The sequence below is a fragment of the Oreochromis niloticus genome, linkage group LG6 (genome assembly GCF_001858045.2).
Source record: "Oreochromis niloticus isolate F11D_XX linkage group LG6, O_niloticus_UMD_NMBU, whole genome shotgun sequence".
NCBI lineage: Eukaryota > Metazoa > Chordata > Actinopteri > Cichliformes > Cichlidae > Oreochromis > Oreochromis niloticus.
In genome coordinates this window covers 40,576,263-40,595,864 of record NC_031971.2, presented here as the reverse complement: position 1 = coordinate 40,595,864, position 19,602 = coordinate 40,576,263, and the positions used below count along the sequence as shown (strand labels likewise).

Genomic DNA, 19,602 nt, shown 5'->3' with positions numbered 1-19,602 from the left:
TGTGTGTGTGTGTGTGTGTGTGTGTGTGTGTGTGTGTGTGTGTGTGTGTGTGTTTACATATCTTTGTGGGGACCAAAATCCCTGTCCCCACAAGTCTGAAGACATTTTTGAGGCTCGAAATGTGGTTTTAGTGTCAGGGTTACAGTTGGGTTATGGTTATGGTTAGGGGCTAGGGAAAGCATTATGTCAATGAGACGCCCTCGCTAAGATATGAAAACGAGTGTGTGTGTGTGCTGGCTGCATTCCTTGCACTCCATAGTATAGTATCACTCCACAGACATCTATTAATATATACCAATACATGTCTTTAATAGCAGGAGTAGTGGCCACATACATACAAATACACACACACACACCTCTGATAAACTCTCAGGTTGCTTCCCATCCTACGCGCTGACACAGCTGCTTAAAATAACACCCTTAATGTGCCCTCCCTCTCTCCCTCCCACCTCGCCCCTCCTGGCCTGGTGGTAGGGGTAAAATTAGCCTAATACGCTGACAGCGCCCAGCTCCTCGAGCTCACAGTGAGGCTGGACCACTTGGGAAAACGACCTCCTATTCCTCTTAGATGGTACCGAGAGACCCTCCTCAGTCAAAACAAGAGGCACACACACACACATATCTATTAAAAAAGTGGGCTGGGGAGGTGGAGGAGGTCCATGGATGAGAAACAGCCACCGACGGTCTCTGGAGAGTCTCGAGTCCCGGTCAGCTCTATCTGTCCAGGACCTGAGAGCTCTGACTTCAGATAAACCTCTTAGCACTAATTACCAAGGCCGCGGGACGGGCTGCTAACTGTAACTGCAACGAGGAAAACAGAACAGCCAAGCTTCTTATGATCCCACAGCTGACAGGGACACAAGCCAAAAAGGAGACAGAGTGAGTACAGTCCCATTGACAGGGCCACCCGAAACAGGAAGCCTCCATCATCAGGACCGAGTAAATTTGAGATTAGCTTCAAATTGTGGAATTAATTTAACTGATTCAAGCATGAAATCATATAAAAGCATAACACGAGCAGTTAAAAACAGTCTAAGGTACATATATCGCACAGAACTAGGGATGAGACTCAACATGTTGTCAAGGATAGAAAACGGTGTCTTTATGTCCCACAGCAGGAGATTCAGAGTGAAAGTGCCAGCATCAAAGCTGGTCTCATCCTTGTCCTCCACTTTACAGGAATCTTGTCCCAATAAAAATGGAAACTGGATGTAAACAAGTCTACAAATCAGATCTATCCTTCAGGTTGATCAGGCCCAGTGTACATGGAAGATGGACATCACCATTTGGTTTTTCATAAACTGGAGCATTTAGGTTACCATCCAAAGTCTTGCTCCATTTGTCTATTTTATTCTAAATGTTAAAAACACCTCAGATTCACACCTAGCAACTGAGAGCAGAGATCTGAAAAGTGTTTAATGAGGTCATGAATGAAGTAAGAGGTCATTTTTATGCCTCCACACCCAGAAAACCTGCCCTCTGCTGACAGGTTGAAATCATCGCATTGACTCCACTTTTCAGGCTGCGCTCCTGTTTCATACAGACGATGCTGCTGGAGTAAACTGACTCATCCTCATCAGTCACTGACCTTTAAACTCTACTGCTGCTGGTACAGATGAGATTTTCGGATCAGTTTTAGGATCTGCGACCAAGATTCAGACGACTGGCTCACGGCATCAGTGCATACTCTGGTGTGGATATTGTTCAGATACAAAGGTGGAAGCAGAATTCGTCTGTCTTGACAGTAGCTCCTTTGACTTTTTCATTTTAATCCGTTGTTTTGGATAATCACTGACACATTTGAATTTCTACCAAAGTATTCCTCATTCCCTGATCCAAGCTCCACCAGCACGCCTTAATAAAACGATCACCTAAGAGGATATCTCACTCATCTACAAAGACGCTGACTGGCATCAAATATCAGTTTGTGAATATGTTGGAGTGAAGTGGAGATGACAGCAGTCTGCTCAGCGCTCCATCCTCTGAGAGTGATACGTCTGATTTTCTGCATCATCGCTGAAATGCCGTCTGATGAGATCTCGTGCGCCGTAAAGCCGAGACCGTCGTGTCAGTCGTCAATTAAAGCTAGCTGCTAACCCAGACCGTGCCGCCCTGTGATTAATGTTTAATGGGACTAAGGCCTTGTAATTGTGCTAATTGATTTCGCAGCAAGGGATAAAGCGGAGAGGACACTGCCTTTGGTGCACAGGGCGACTCCCAAAGACTGCTAATCAACCATTAAACACCTCTGCTCAGAAGTGTGCAGCAGTTACCCCAGAGTCCCCGAGGCTAGCTGTAGATGACTAGCTTGAATTTCATCTACTTTCTCAGCTATCAATCCCCCGCTGATGGACTCTGAGCCTCCATGAAAACCCATGCCAGGGCTTAGAGGAGATTCTGTGCAAATGAACGGCCTGACGACGTTTGGATGTTGGGTTTTAATTGAACAGCTCAATCTGCCACGCGGTCCATTTCTGGATTTTATGCAGTTTCCTTGGAAGGAGCTTCATTTGCTGAAGGGAGACCTTTAATGAAGCAGAGATTTTACATTTTACTCACTGATGATGAGGGAAAGCCTCTCCTTTTAGGCATGCCGCCCGGTCGCTCAGAGTCACTGGGGGATGTGAATGACATCACCAAACAAAATTGCGTGCCTCTTGCAGTTATCTGCTGCCCATCACTCTGTCGCAAATTGGATTACGATGGGACAGACTTTGTCGCAAGACTTCCGGGACTGGAGCTGATGATGGCACGTCTCGAGGGAGGATAACAGCGAGAGGAGCAGAGCTGGCAAAGGAGGGGTGGTGCTGCCCGTGACAGTGCTGGATTTGTGTAGAAAGGAGGTGATGGAGGCTTCCAAAGAGCCGCACATCAGCTCCCTCTCTCACACCTTCAGTGTCATGCTGACGCAAATGCAGAATGTGTGAACATAAACCCATATACACGGGAAATTGATTTCTTTAAAAAAAAATCTCATCTTTTATCAGCTTTTTTTCCCCTGCGAAGCTTCTCTGATGGTTTATGTTCCTTTTTACATCTCACTCTCTTCCCCTTCATCCCTCACTTTTCAAAGAGTAGTCATTTCAAACTCATACCAGATTGTGCACCGTGTATTCTTCTCTCTGCTTTTATTCATCAAAGGCCGGCGAGACGGAGCAACGCCGTACCGCATGTGCTCCTAATGCTCGCTGTTAGCTTGGGAAGAGAGAGAGCTCTGAAAGGACCGCAGAACATTTACTGTGTGTGTGTGTGTGTGTGTGTGTGTGTGTGTGTGTGTGTGTGTGTGTGTGTGTGTGTGTGTACCCAGCATGCATTTGTGTGCCCGTGTCCGTTTGCGACCTCACCAGCTGCTTCCCGCTAATCATGGTGCACCTGCGTTTTGAGTCGATACAGACCTTTTGTCCTATTGGTCCCTTTCAAAGCCGCCACTCACAGATGCTCTTTCCTATTGGCCGAGGCCACATTTTCTTCACTTTGCATGAAACACTGTGTATTTGTGTGAGTGTGTTGCTCACGTCTCTCTAACACTGAGGATGCAGCTGCTGACTCTGAGCCTGGAGGAGCTGGAGAAATGAAGCAATCACCTGATTCTTCACTTCTGAGTGAGCTGCAAACCGAATGTAGCACCTGTTGAAGCTCAGGCAGTAATTCTCGCATTGGTACGTGAGAGTTATGGGTCAGCGCTTCCACTGGACTTTTCATAATTAAACCTATTTGTCTTTTCTGTTTCAGTGTTCCTCCTCCGAGCAGTTTTTATTAGAATATTCGGCACCTGTTGGGCTAATCTATTGTGAGTGCATGGACAGGAATCGGCGGGGTGGGCGGGTCAGTGGGAGAATGGCAGCGTGTCTGTTTTGGCCGGCGCAGGCTTTGGCTCGCACTGTAAATGTTTTTAATTAGCGAATAGCCACAAAGCAGGTTAGCTAATGCTGCGCATGGGGAGGCGGATAGAGGGAGAGGCTGGCTTAGTGGCTTTGCTAGCCTGAGCAGAAGGAACGTGCCAGGGGTTTGAGCCAGTGATGGAGAGAGGGTGTGGGGGGCCGGAGGTGGAGATGGCGGATTTACTCTCTCTCACGCACACAGTCTATCTCACAGGGCTTATCTTTATCCACAGTCTGTGGAGGGTTTCATCTGATGTCAGCAGAGATGGAGAGAGAGAGAGGGAGAGCTGGAACTCGGAAAGACAATGAAAAGAAGGATCCTAAAGAGATTTGAAAGCGAGAGAAGAGGACAGGGGGAGGGTGTCTGTAGATGTGAAGGGAACTGTCCAGCTGGGATCAGCCAAGAGGGCTGGAAGGTATAGATGGATATCCGGGAAGCTTTTGCTATGAACAGATAAAGCGGAGTGAGAGAGACAACACAGAAAGAGGCAGCGTGGAGCTCGGCAGTGACCGACCCGGGGATTAAAACAACGCAGACTGACTGGCCAAGCGAGAGAGCGAGCAGGACATAAAACAAGAGCAAGAGAGGGACAGTAGAAGGGAGGGATGGAGTCGGAGGGGTCTTTGTGCTAGATGTTTGGGAGTTCTTTATTCCCTGGCATTGGCCCAATCCCTAGTCCCCAATCGGGCTGGGAGGCTTTGAACCCGGGGCTTTTCGAAAGAGCAGCATGCTCTCAGGGCAACACAAGGCCATAACAAAGAGCCGGGCAAAATGCCCGGTAAGTCACAAAAGCCCTGTCCCTTAGGTCATCGGCAGAATTCAGCATGTGCCGCCGCGTCTCTGCCAATCGGCATGCCAAGACCTCGGCGCTAATAACCTCCATCATAAGGTTCTTATAATAAAGCCCCCCAGTTTTATTCCTGTGCTCGCACACGAAGAAAGGCTAATTATTACTGCAAGGAGACCGACAGCCCCACCACAAACACATCCAGCACTCTGCTCTCACACATATGGAGGAGACTGCATTCATCACTGTTAATGTGAAAGGCGCTTCTTTCAGACCGACTCACAGAATTCATGCGTAGCTCTGCTTACTTTTAGCGCCTTTCAGCTAATGTTTTGACTCACGACTCGTTCACATGTCGTTTCCAGCCACACAAAACATAAATGTCTGTCTGGGTCACTTCCTACATGAGTTGGTGGAAATGAAACCAGAGTTTAAAGGTTTACTTTATGCTTTTTGTATTCTGTGAAACCCCGACGAGGTCCACAGCGCTTAAAATTTACAGGTCGTCTATTTTTAGACCTGTTTTTTTTTTTTTTATTGGTGTATTTCCTTCTTTTGGCATGTTTAAAAATCTGACACTTTAAATCAGCTGACAGTCCAGGCTCTGTCTAAATGCTGGGACATATTTGTCCTTTGAGTTTTTCCACTTCGTCCTAAATTTGTTCACATCCATTCTGAGAGCAAACTCGGGTTCCTGTCGTCGGGCAGTTTGTAGTGTTCTCTTTCCTTTTAAAATGCATATTTAAAAATGTTTAAGGTTAATTTTCAGTCACTCATTGGCACCATTATTTTTGCATTATATTTCAACTTACTTTCATTTTTACTCTCCATTTAGATTTAGACACCCAAACTGTTTGGTCAGGGCTTAAAACACCTTTTCACAGACTTTAACTACTTTTAAATATACTCTATACCAAAATATAATATGTATAGATTGTAACAAAATGAGTCGGAACAATGACAACATAATAGGAAATGTAGGAATCTCTAAACATGGAGAACAAAACGAGAAACATCAGCACTCGGATACACAGTCTGTAAATAAAACCAGTGACTTATATCAGTTATTTTGGAATAACAATGATTTTTCACTGCTAATTAACTAAATGGTAAATATATGGAAAAGCAGTAGCAAAGAAAAGATATTGCTGACAACACCTGTGACACTGATGAAGTCAGATGTAGCATGAAAAGGAAGTGGGGGAGTGGAGGTGGGCTCCAAGGTGGCTTGCAGATGTGCCGTAACTGCAGGGAGCAAAAGCAGCTTAAACAGTACACCCACTGTGAGAGTGGCCAGTTGGATGTGTGGAAGAGTGTGAGCCGAGCCCAAACTAACACTACGCTCAATTAAGATACCGATTCCCCAAAAGACTCGGAGGGCGACTGAGACTCTGGCAGCGTGTCCACTGAGCATCGTGAGCTGAACTCTGGGTAAAATTGGACCAAAGAGAAACAGAGTTGAGAAGAATCAGTCGGCATGAATCTTGATGAGTCACCGCTATTTTACCCCTGTTAAAAGTTATCTGCTGGACCGCTCAGCGCTTATAGAGAGCCCGACTCGGCCAAAGCACGGTCATTTAAAACGAATTGTAAATGCCAAATAATACAAATTCTGTTTACTCTTCTTAGCCTTTGAACCGTCTCACCAACAGCCATCATGAATTATACGCAGCTCGGTTTAGCCAAGAAACACAGCATTGCTAAATTTGCTTTGCTTGGTGTCTTGAGGTCTTTACAACACTGAACCCACTACATTTCCTAAATGAGAAGAGAAAAAAGAGCAGATTTACACCATCTTTTCTGCTTTGTGTATTTTTATTGGAGGGCCTGTGTGAAGCGTCAGGATTTGTAAGTGCCGCTATTAACTGGGAGGCTGAGTCCTGCCAAGTCAAACACCAGCGCCAGTCAAGTGCTCGCAGTAATCAAATCATCATTTCACTGAAAACAGTCGGCTTCTCCCAGAAGTAGGGGAACCCGGGCCGGATAACTCAAACACAGCTAACAGACTTGTGTCACTCCGGATGGCTAAGTTGGCGGAGTTCCTGCGTCGGTGCCAGAGTTCAGTATGGAGGGAGACAGAGGTACTCAGGAGATCAGACTCTGTCACTGTGTCCAAAAGAAAAGACAATCTGCCGTTTTATCAGTTCAGCAGAGTATTTATTATTCTTTGAACACACTTTTGGACTTTAATAATTAAGGTTGTCACATCTCGTCCCGCGGGGTTCTCATCTTGTCATTCGATATATAGAATGTTTTTCACTGCAGTTAGCATGTGTGTGTAGCCTTAGCAAGAGAAACCAGACTGTATTCTTCTTTCTTCTTTATAGACTCACTCGGTTAGGCTTACCAGGTTTGGTCACAGATACCAAAAGTTTCTCGGGTCCAACAAACAGGAACTCACTGCTGTTGGACCTACAGGTGTACAGGTGTGGTTGATTGTTCCCACTGTGACCAGAGCCAAACATGCAAAGCCAAGAATCTAGCCCCACTTTCATGAACTTCTTCTAGGGACCAAATTCTAAGAAGACGACCAGGACGAGGCGCAGGGAGGTTTCTGTAAAAGGCTCGAGAGTTTCCAAAGCAGAAAAACAAGAAATGATCTTCTAATGCTGAATGACAGCAAGTTAATGAAACATTAGAGATTTGATGGCACAGGGTAATGTTGTCAGATGATATCATTAGAGCAATGCAATAGCACTAAAACAGCAGAAACAAGAGATCACAACACGAGATATCTGAAAAGTGGTGAAAGCAGTTTTTAGCCCATTGATATCAAATAGACTGAAATGCTAAAACTACCAGCATGTTCATTACACAGGTTTGCAGGGAAATCTTTAATGTCACATTACTTCTCAGAAGTCTTGTGTAAAGTCGACGATAGCGTTTGAAGTTTATCCATGTTTTGCAGTGACTAATCAGGTGTCGGACGTCAGTGTTAAACGCTGCCAGACGCGAGCTGCATTTTATTTTGACAGCTTCAAAGAAAAAAGACAAATATTGTGCCTTATCACCATTTCCAGCATCTTTAAAATCAGTCAAGGGAAACCTGCTTTTAGCTGCTCTTCCACCTGCTTTCCAAAGCAAACCTGCCGCAAAGCTACCCGGGAGCACATGAGCGATGCCGTTTCTATCAGAGATGGCATCGCTCACTTTAGCCTCACCAAGGCTGTCATGTTGCGAACGGTTCAGAATGGGACGACCCCGCCTCGCACGCCGACACGCTGTCAGAGATAAGCTAGCTCTGACACATCTTGTGAAAGACGTAAACAAAGAGCCGCTCCTGCTGCGCCTTCATCCATCAAAGCTTCACACATTGTTTTACTCTCGCTGCACTTCTTTACACCTCGTGCACATCTGTCATCTTTGTACAAAAGCACAGTTCTGCGATCTCTGCGGAGTCGTCCTGCAGAATAACACGAGGTTACGTAAGAGAGAGGAGCATGCAGCTTTCAGCACGCGACTGCAGCACGTTTCATGGTTTAGAGTTTAAAATCAGCGCTACCTTCATAACTGCAAGTATTTTGAGTGACAGCAAGTGTTTTTGCTTCCTGTTGGCTCAGTGGGACCTCATTCTCCAGTCCAAAGCTACCATGTAATTCAATCCATCACTTGAGGAAAAAGCTCTGAAAACACTGCAGATATCAGAGGCTCGTTGGAGTTTTGCACCCCAGAGTGTAACTACAGTTTTCCTCCATTCCTCTCTTCCATGTTTTGTATGAACTAAATTAACTGCTGTGCTTCTTTGGGGTGACAGCTAGATTGGCCAACACCTACTCTGAGTCAGCCCGGTCGAGAGGTGTTAGCGGCCTCGAGGCTTTGCAATCAGACTTTATTCTCTCTCGTCCTTCAGGGAAGTCCCACAGAGGGCCCGTCTTGATTAAAGCTCCACAGTGACTGACTCATACAATCTGAGTCCTGCTGGCTTCACAACAGCTGGAATTACTCAGATACTCAACCTCCTTCCCGATGTCAAGTAAAGTCCTGCTGTGTGTGTGTGTGTGTGTGTGTGTGTGTGTGTGTGTGTGTGTGTGTGTGTGTGTACGTACGAGAGTGACGGCTAACCCTAGGAACCGGGACATCGGTGTATATTAAACTGCCTTTGTGGCTCGTTGGATTTCAAGCCTGTGGGGACGGCTTCGGTCTGCCCAAAAGATTATCCTGGCAAACCACAATATTGTATTTGCCCCGTTCAAGGCCAGGTGCAGTCAATCACTCGCTACCCCAGGCTTCTAAGTGGAGACGTAACTATATCTGACACCTTTCTCTGCAGCAGAAGCCTAAAATACAGAGATGTTTGTATGCTGCGAAGGCTCCAAACTTTCCTGGCAAAGCAGACTGACGTGAAGAGAAATCAGGTCTATAACAAAGCTGTGTGTGTGTACACGTAGTGAGTCGCTGTTGGTTTTCCATCATTTTTATGGCCCAGCTTCATGCAAGGTGACAGGCGAAAATCTTAAAATTGCTCTCATCGCACTCGTGGAGGTGTGAAAGCACTAAATCGGCCCCCCAGACTCTTCATGTGTGGTGTCTCCCTCGTGGTGATTACTGCGGGACAGACTATCGCATGACACGGTTCCTATTTCAATCTTTCTACATCAAAGTCATCCTAAATGTCACCTGAGGTCATCCTTCACTCCTCTGCTCCTGAGCCGACCTCAGAACAGCCTCGAGGTGCTGAACATATGACAACTCACAGCCCACTGAGGGTGCTCGACACACTGGCCTGAACATGTGGTAAAAGAAATGTTTTTATAACAGTGGGATCAAATTATGATGATTAAGCTTCTCTAAAATCTCACTGATTGAAAATGCAGAAAAGATTTTTTGTATTAACAGTAGGTCAGATGACCTCGTGTAATGCAACAGAGATCGCTTTTATTAACAAACTCACATCGCAGTGTTTTGCCAGATTGACTTTATGTTCCGATAATTGGAGTTTTACATTTATGTTGTTGAACTGCTGCTGAGAAGCACAACGACAGAGAAGAGGTGTGTCTGCGTCACAGAGGCAGAAACAAAATGGAAAACAGGACGAGACGCACACTGTGCTCAAAATATTAAAGCAACGCTTTGATCAGAGCATCAAGCTACTGATCTGGTATTTTATGGGTTATGAAGTAGCTGCGCGGGCTGAGTTCAGTCAGGTTCCCTAGAGGGGCAACAATGACACAGGATGATTTTCCAGGTGGATTTCACGGGCACTTTTCCCCTTCTCATCTTTCCTGACTATCTTGTCACTAGTTTTGCATTTGGCTCGAGTCGATGTGGTGATACCGGGACCCTACAGCTCCTCCGGGATGGCACATCAGCAGCAGGTTTGCTGTGCCCTCAGTAGAGTCTCAGGAGGATGGAGACAGGAGTCACTCAAGGAGAGCTGGACAGGGTCGTAGAAGGCCCTTAACCCATCAGCAGGACCAGCATCTGCTCCTTTGTGCAAAGAGGAACATTATGAGCACTGCCAGAGCTACAAAATGACCTCCAGCAGGCCGCTGGTGTGAATGGCTCTGACCACATGATCAGAAAAAGACTTCATGAGGATGGCCTAGGGGCCGAAGTCCTCTAGTGGACGCTGTGTTCCACGCCTGGCATCATGAATTGTCATTTACCATAAAATACCAGAATTGGCAGCCCTGTGCTTTTCACAGGTGAGAGCAGGTTCACCCTAAGCACATGTGACACACGGGAAAGAGTCTGCATAAGCCTGCCTGTAACATCATTCAGCATGGCCGGGTTGATGGTCTGGGGAGGCATGCACAGCTAACCCACAGGCTAGGCAGGGATGACATTTTTGGACTCATCGTCAGGCCCTACGCCGGTGCAAGGGGTCCTGGGTTTCTCTTGGTGCCCGGCCCCGTGTGATGAGAGGATGCAGGCAGCTCCTGGAGCATGAAGGAACTGATACCATTGACTGGTCCTCACGCATGCCTGACCTAAATCCAACAGAACACCTGTGGGACATTATGTTTCAGTCCATCCATCATCACCACGCACCTCAGACTGTCCAGGAGCCAGTGAAGCCCTGGAGCAGATCTGGGATACTGTCCCAGATCCCTGATGATGTCAGGCATGCATGCACGCATGTAGCCACTTATTAAGTTTGTCTTTATTTACAGAAACAGAGCAGCTAATATTAATTGTCTGTGGGCTGTAAGAATGACAGGTGAGAGCACTGAGCTGCAGAGCAACAACCTGGGAGCACCTGAGACAAAACCAGCCTTGCACTCGTCTTACCATTAGTCACAATAAAGCAAAGCACCTGCCTAAGGTAAGCGTTCAATAAAGGAAAAAAGCCCCCCAAATATGAACTGACAGTCAGTAGAGTAAATGCATCCGAGTCATTAAATAAACTGGGTGCCAGTAACTGTGCAGCGTAATGAAACAGCTGGAAGAAGAAGCATGTGAAGTGACATGAAGACAGGCAGAATGGGTGATTTGGCGAGATTCCTATCACTGTCCCCACTGAATGAACACACGACCACAGACTGCTGCTCGTTATGAAACTGTTGCACTGCATACACAAGCTGTACAGTTAGAGTTAATCCACCACAGAATTTGAATTCATTCTTTATGTAGCGAGGATTATAGTATTTCCCAAGGAGGCACAGTGAATAATCTCACTCACTGCTGTTAGAGACTGACGTGGAGAGAAAATAAATGTTATTGATCTGAGCAGGGACTCTGGCAGGTGCGCTGTAGCTGTAGCTTGGTTACAACTGCAAACGTCTCAAATTAAAATAAAAAGGGGCTTAAAGATAAAACGTACACAACTGCCAGACCAAATTCATCCAAGACAGCGATGAGAGTGGCGAGTACTACAGCTACTACTGTAGCTGCTCCCTAAATAAAGCCTCACATGTGGCCTATGCAGCAAAGAGGTTCCTGAAGCGCACAGAAACGTGCTGCACAGAGCTGACACAATTGGCCTTTCACCATCACAAAGATGGTGTCTGGTCTGGGTGATGCATTTCTCTCTCTCTCAGCCTTTGGTAGTGCCCCCCCTCTGAACAGGCCCCCCGTTTATGAGGGCAGATGTCAGTCTGTAGGCCCCCTGAGACTCACTCTGTAGGCAGCCCTGCACATGGCCTGACAGTAAAAAGACAGTAAGGATGACTTAAGCAGAGGGCTTAAGGGGAGAGGACCCGTTTCTGATTAAAACGGTGCTTGAAGCAGTGTCTTCAAGGGTCAGGCATCTCAGAAGGATGTTCGACAGAGAGTTTAATCACTCTAAAGCTTCGGGTGCTAAGCTCAGCTTGTGGACTTGTGCATTTGATGTGCATGAACCATTTTTTGAATGTTCCTTTAAAATGAACCATTAATAACCATTTTTCCTCCCTGCAAACACCGACTGAGTAGGAAAAATGTTGTAAATGGCAACAAGATTTTGAATTATGAACTCTAAGTGTGACTTACAGCAATTGTGGTGTAAAAACAGAGAAAACAAAGAATATGGATTCCCCTCATGCCTGGGACACTACACATCCGCCTCTGCCAGCCTGGAGGTAATACTGTCAACCAGCACATATACAATCAAACATGGGACATGTGACCCCTGGTGTATTTTTACAACAGCATCAGCTCTGAAGGGGAGCACACAATTTCTCACATCAAAGCTGCGGCCATACTATCCTGTGCTATGTACCCAGGGTATGCATGCTAAGCTACCTAGCATAGCTGGATAATGCACAATGCCTTTTCTTGCCCGCGCTGCTTTGGTGTAAACATGTGGGCCGGCCGAGGGCTTTACTGTACACAGCAGCGGGGTGCTGAGTCCCCTGTAGACATACAGCTTACAGTAAACAAAAGGAGAACTCACTTTTTCAACGACAGTGATGTTAAAAGTAAAAACACCAAAATGAAAGGTTGTCTTTACACCTGGTGACTTTCTTATCACCTTTTTTCACTTTAGAGGTTTTTCAAAGTGACGAGAAAAGAAGCACAGGTGACGGTGGCTAAGGTAGATACAGGTGTGTCGTCCACCAATCAGAAGGTTGGTGGATCCCCAGATTGCTCCCAACACATTCATCTTACTGTGTATGACATCTAAAGCAATATGTATTGGTACCATTTACCAATCTTCATCTTGGATATTGATGCGTACGGGGCTAAAATGTATAAATTAAAGACTCTGAATTGAAGATATTTGGTGATCAGCTGTGAAAGAACTTTGCTTCAAGGTTATTCTAGAAGGACAAAAGCTAATTACCCTTCATGAAACGCAGCACTGGGGCTGGATTAAGCTGCCTGTGGGGAGCTGGGCGCTCTTATTGAACACCCACCATTTTCCAATTAGTTTGGTAAATCTTGACTAAATAAAGATGGACTAAGGTAAAAGCACCATGTTTGAATTCTATTTACTAGATTTAAATATTCTGACACAGAGCCCTCTTACATGGCAGAGTGTTAAGCAAAGAAGTGGTTTGATCTTTTATAGACAGTTATTTACTTTGTTATTGGATGATATGCACACCAAGCCCAACAAGACACATCTAATTAGCAGTGCTGGGCAAGTTACTTTGAAAAAGTCATTAATTATAGTTACTAGTTACTTCTTCAAAAACGTAACTGAGTTAGTAACTGAGTTACAATATTCTAAAAGTAATTAATTACTTGAAAAGTAACTATTGCGTTACTTTAAAAAAAAAAAAAAAAAATGTTTAACCCTCTGGGGTCCAGGGTATAATTGGCCATTTTTCCCTCCACATTTCACCTTTAAAATCTATTTACCTTGTCTTGTTTGGTATCATCAGCACAACCTCACGTGTCTGAATTTACAGTCATGTTTTCATGTTGACATACTGTATTAACACAATTGATCTAAAATCAGACAAAAAACATAAAATCAGAGTAGAAAAAGTTATATTTTTACTGTAACAACCATAAACATGTTTAATGAATCATATTTCATAACTTTAAATGCAAATATAAATTGTCAATTTTAAAATCCTATGCACAAGTTTTGCAAACAACAACATTATTTGCATCCATTTACCTTTTACCCTTTTTTTAAATAACCATTTCAAACTATTTACAGAACAATCAGCTGTTCTTCAATAAGATGCCACAAATTATTTGTGCCACTCCAAAAAATAATTTCTGTCCACTATAAAGGAGAACATCCCAGCCTGATACCTGCAGGTCTGACAGCAGCAGGTGTATCACTGCTCCTGTTTTCATTCAGCAGTCGCCTCATTGTTCTGACACACAACACAAAGCTATCCACAACACTACACACTAACTACACAAGACAACACATTAACTACACACTCCAAACACGCTAAACGTCACAAATCTCACATCTCAAAACTCGCTCTCTCTGTCAAAACTTCCCGTTTTTTTTTTGTTTTTTTTTGTTACTCTCTGCTTATGCTTATGTCTCTAGCGCTGTCCTTAGACAGTAAACGTGACAAAACAATTGAGGGAAAAACACGTGTATATATTGTTTATCATGACTCTGGTTTTACGTGGCCTATCAACACAATTTAAAAACTGGCACCTTGTTGCTTTGTCTTTAAGTGGTCATGTGATTAACTTACCACGACTACTTTATTCTTCCTCAGTCAAACAGCAGCACTCATACGATTGTTTTGCCCCCTGAGCTCCAGCTGTTGTGCTAGACAGTGATCGTGATCGCCGTCCGCGGGAGCGCGCAGCTGCTTAAAGCTGTAGCGTCCAGATTACTTACAGCTGCTTCCGTGCAACTGATATAAGATGCGGTAAGCTGAACACAGCTTCAAACGTCTGCTTGTTGAAAAATAGTAACGGACCGCGTTTCCTTGTTAGTAACTGTAATGGCGTTGTAACGATAGGAATAGTAATTAGTTAGATTACTCGTTACTGAAAAAAGTAACGCCTTTAGTAACGCCGTTACTTGTAACGCCGTTATTCCCATCACTGCTAATTAGCATCACAAATATTTGGGGCAAGCCTGACTCTGTCCAAAGGAAACAAAATTTGCCTGATAACATCGCAAATGACAGTTTAACATAGTGTTATTAAACCTATTTCATAAGGAGTGTAAAAAAAGAAAGTTGAGATTTTATGACTGTTTCTTTGCCAAACCAGTGACTCCAGACATAACTTGCCTTCAGATGCCCTGTTATCTGCATATTCATTGTAACTCATCGTCTGGTAACTTTGGGTTGGCTGGCATCGCCTCATTCCCTGCACCAGTGTTCTTACCTAGCAGCTGCACGCCGCGGGTCAGGCCGTAAACATCAATGAGGGCCCAGAGGGGCTCGGCCGTGCGGACCCCGCTGAAGAACAGCATGGGACTGGACTCGTTAATGCGGTAGAAGACTCTCCCTTTCTTGTCCACCCAAAAGGCGATGACGTTGCCCTCGTTGGCAAATTCCTCAGGCAGCGCCTTGGCCCAGAAGCCACTCTGAGACACCAGGTCAGGACAAGCGTACTTGGGAAGGTTGTCTGGGTTTATTCTGGAGGGGTCTTTAGCGGTGAAGCCCAGACGCAGAGCCCCACTCCAGCAGCACTGCTTTTTGGTAATCTACAAAGAAGAAAACTTAATAACTGCATCACATCTATCAAACACAGACAGCGAATATGAGTTTACATTGGGGGACAAAACCTTTTAACTGTCAAGCTAAGATAAAACTAAGACAACAGTTTTGACAGTTTAAAAGCTCTCAGACTCGAGAGGAAAAGTGCTGCGCTCTCTGAAAAATGTACCTTGAGGCGGACTTGCTCATAGAGCGCAATGGGCCTGTTGCTGAAGGTGATGGCATTGCAGAAACTGGCCTGCCTCTTTACTGTCTTCTGGGCAAGGTCCATGACAATTTGGGACCCCTTGGCATTTGGATGGAATAGAAGTGGGCTGATGGGGAGAGGCCCACCGACACTGCCACAGTGGATAGGCAGGCACCTCTTGGGTTTGTGGTGACATCGATGTGACGTGGACGGGAATGGGCCACCAAGGGAGTCTAAGGCAACGAGAGACAAAAGAGCAGAACGAAGCCATGAATTTCAATGAAAACAAACCAAAAAAACGTCCTAATTAGGAGCAGGAGGTTAGGTTTCAGCAATGTAGTTAGCATCTGATGTTTGTAATTCAAAATGTTATCACACAAAATGACATCAGATAAGGAAATATCATCTAGGATTTGGTTCTTTGTTGATTATCTGTGAGTGGAAGAGTAATAAGCTAATCAGCAATAATCACACTGGGCCTGCAGGCTGAAAACTTTCAAAAACACATGTCCAAGACAAATGATGCTCTTTAGTTACTCACAAAATGAACTGTTCCCAGACAAACAGCCATTTTGAAATCTAATGGCTGTATTACATGGTCCGCGTTGGCCGTGAGACGCTCTGTTGGACATCTGTGACCACAAATTCTCAGTAGAAGCCGCGTGAAGTCTGATGCTGTTTGAACATATTGCATATACATTATTTGACCCAACTAACACTGACGTTAAGGTCTAATTCTTGCAGTCCAATAACCAAACAGCTCAATTGCAAGTTTCTAGCAAGACTAAATATCACATATCGCGCTTGGTCATGTGCTTCAACCCAAAACCCGGCAGTTCGATGGCTGCTTTCCGGTGGTGAAGAAGACTTGCAGAGGAAGGTGTGACTGACTTGATAATTAAATGCATGAGCAGCAGAAGTGCCTGAATGGAGTCTGAGTGAGAGGAGTGTGACCGCAGCACTTGAGCAGCTACTAGAAACATGCACTTGAGCAATTTTCACAGATTTTCCACGGCCACTAACCGCCAGATTAGAATGACTAAATTAGTATTCTGCAGCTGAGAGGAAGTTTTTAGCTTTGAAGGAGAGAATCCTCAAAATTCGACTGATCTGATACTCAATACGTTACCATTCTGAGATGCTAAATGCCTTCCAGAAGTTTCTGTATTTGTGTTTAAACATTCCAGTATTTTGTGGTTATGGGATATAATCCATCTTCCTGATGTACCCGCTTTCCCTCGGCTTGTCAGGCTCCCGCTTACATCAGTTAGCGATTAGCGTTTTCCTCACAGTTCTCACCTGACCAGCTGTATCTACAAAGACTGCACTTGTATCCTCTCACAGCAATAATTCAAAGCAATACCAACTGTGATTGTAAGATAAGAGATCTATTGAGAGTCCTATTGCAGACTCAAAGCACTACATGTTTCATAGCTGTGTTGCATTATGGACTACTCGAGCTACTGTCAGCAGAGAAATTGGTCTGTCTGTCTCTTCTTTCATAGATTTCTCCGGGTATGATTTGCCGTCTAGAAAGAAATCCCATCTCCTCCGGTCTGAGTGATTGATACATCCCAATAAACATCAGCAAATCCTGATGTTTATGCTGAATGTTTCAGTTTTTTCCCCACCAAACTCTAGTCAGCTGTGCAGGAAATGTTTCAACACAGAAATGCCTGGCTACATATAGGAAACTGGAAAACTGCAGACCATTAATCCACTACATTAAATGTACAGAATGACTCTGCCTCTATTAGGGTGTTTAAATATGAAAAGAAACTGTGGCAGGTGCCTCATTACAAAAAAAAATGGCTAAAATTATGAACTAAAATTATGGTTAACATTCAGTTTTACAGAGGCCTGCCTGATTTGACCAGACCCTGAAATGATGAAAGCCAATGCAAGGGCAGCAGCAGATGTCCTGCAGAGTCCTGATAAGTCCACATATTTAGTCAAAGACAACAGCACGCTTTGTAGTCCGTCGTTGTGTTTGTCCGTGTTTATCATGTAACACTACAGTTTTACACCCCATGTCTACCATTCAATCTGGCCCCGAACCTAAGAAGATGGCTGAGGCCTTTTGTCTTAGGCAGTGCTACAGAAGAGCGGCTGTTGAATGTGGCGCACGTGGTCCTGGGCAGTTTGAGCTGAATGCATTAGCGGGCTCTAAAGAGGCACAGCTGCTGCAGAGAGAAGGGGCTACGTGTGAATTCATGTTCCTTAGCAACCCGTGGCATCTAAAGGTCTTGATCGGCTCACTCGGCAGCCATCAGTGAGCTTACAACAGATGCCTTTTGTTTATTGAGACACAATAAAGTTATATTTATAGTCTTGCTTGGTTGTGTTTTTCCAGTCAAACAAACAGGAGTACTAGTGAACACAAAAAAAAGCATCCATTTCAGCTCTGCAGGTATCTGTGGGTCAGTGGTTACGTTTTGGAAACGGTGAATCCACAACTGGTTTAACTTCTGAGAGAATACAAAGACTACACAGTATCCAAGTATCTCTCCTCTTCGTGGTACTTCTTTCTCTCCAAGGTAACATGCGCAGCATTCGTTTAGGCAGCATCATGAAGTCAAACTCAGCTGTAATCCTGGCAGATCAGCTCATCTCAGTGCCAGCCCACATCAGCTGATACACATCTATACATCCAATTGGCAAATCCTATACAGGTCACAGTATTTAAGCTGCTTCTGCACGCTGCTGCAGAAAAGAAAACTGTTCAGGTAGGCCAGAGTGTTGTGGTGGTTAACACTGTTGGTTCACAGCAAGAAGGTCCTGGGTTTAAATCCACCACCTGGCCAGAGTATTTCAGTGTGGAGTTTGCACATTGTCCCCATGTTTGTGGGTTCTGTGCAGGTACTCTGGCTTCCTCCCACAGTCCAAAGACACGCAGCCAGCCCCCTGCAATCCTGAAGTGAATGATGGATGGATGGATGTGTGCGCGGGTCACCTTTCAACATACTCCAGATATATACTTTAATCCAATTCTTAGATTTCCTGTAAGTTCAGGAAACAGTGATGGCACTGCTTTAAACACAGCAGCAACAATAAATATTGCCTTCACTGTTTGATTTCCTACTCTTTGCCTATAGAAAGTCTTAAAGTGCTTTGCAGCTGGCTAAAAAAAAAATGTTCCTTGTACCAGTTCCACTTGACAATGCTGAAATGCATGATAACCTTCTATACTGCTAGCCTAATTGATTTGGATACCAGTTACCTGCTGTTCAGATAGCTTCTTTGCAGACCCCCCCATCCTAAAATTGGCCCCTGCACTCAGACTATATGGCTTAAGCTTTGAATTTACTTTTGACCAAATATCGACTATTTCCCCACTTAGTCGGCTTTGTTTAAGGCTCTGTGTTTGTTGAAGCTATCAGAACAACAAAGCTGCCTCGAGCAGCCCATCTCAGTCGTCCAATTACCTCAAGAACACAAATCCTGGAGTATGCTCATGTCCTCAGAGCCCGAGATGTGACCCCTCAATGTAAATGACTCCTGTTAACGTCAGTCTAACAGCCGCCTCCGCTAAACCCGTTCTTGTGCACACAGCTTTATGCTTTTGTTATCAGTGAAGAGGCAGTTTTAACATCCTCACAGGAGCCATTTTGCCAAAGGTCAAGGATGTCTTATTATGAACAAACAGGGTGAAAAGCTTGTATTCCTCTGCCCAGGAGTGCAGAGGGTTTTCTATCCCACTAATAACAGCACATGCGTGACAGGTCCGATCCCTCGTCACAGTACACAGACAGATAATACCAGTCATACTGCAGTGAACAGTAACCTCATCATTTCCTTCAGGTGGATGATAAGAGTTTTTTTGTTCAACTCAAGCGGTCATTATCAAGCAGTCTCCTATGCTAATCGGCTTTTATATGTCCAGAACACTATTCAAATATTTGCTCCGTGTCTACTGGGTACATCACTTCCTTGTTCTGTGGAACACCTGCGAAAGCTGTTCTTCAAATGAAATGCTCCTGTAAGGTAACAGTTGAGCTGTATTGTACTATATAACCCCCAGAGACACATCATCATTTCTGACTGGGCTTCATCAGGTAGTACTCGATGCGTGGGAGGGTTACATTTCCTTGTTTTGGAACCTCGGCCGTTCATTCAGCTGTGCAAAGATTTTGAACCATGCACTGCATAAAGACTAATATCCAGGCTATACTGCTTCATATGCAAAGGCAACATATTGCATTAGCAGTGTGTGCAGAATCACTTTTCTGCTG

The 19,602-nt window shown here is 44.8% G+C and overlaps 2 protein-coding genes across 3 annotated transcripts in view; both read right to left on the bottom strand.

Annotated features, from left to right (window-relative positions):
- The window catches only part of LOC100707400 (high mobility group protein B2), a 642,043-nt gene that overhangs the window by 360,442 nt on the left and 261,999 nt on the right, over positions 1 to 19,602 (bottom strand). The window lies entirely within an intron of this gene.
- The window catches only part of neurl1aa (neuralized E3 ubiquitin protein ligase 1Aa), a 72,635-nt gene that overhangs the window by 16,702 nt on the left and 36,331 nt on the right, over positions 1 to 19,602 (bottom strand). For both annotated transcript variants that reach the window (XM_025908416.1, XM_005470163.4), the window contains exons 2-3: positions 15,353 to 15,603; positions 14,849 to 15,170 (exon numbers count right to left, since the gene is read on the bottom strand). In XM_025908416.1, the coding sequence (XP_025764201.1) occupies positions 14,849 to 15,170; positions 15,353 to 15,603 (573 nt within the window). The remainder of the gene's footprint in view (positions 1 to 14,848; positions 15,171 to 15,352; positions 15,604 to 19,602) is intronic.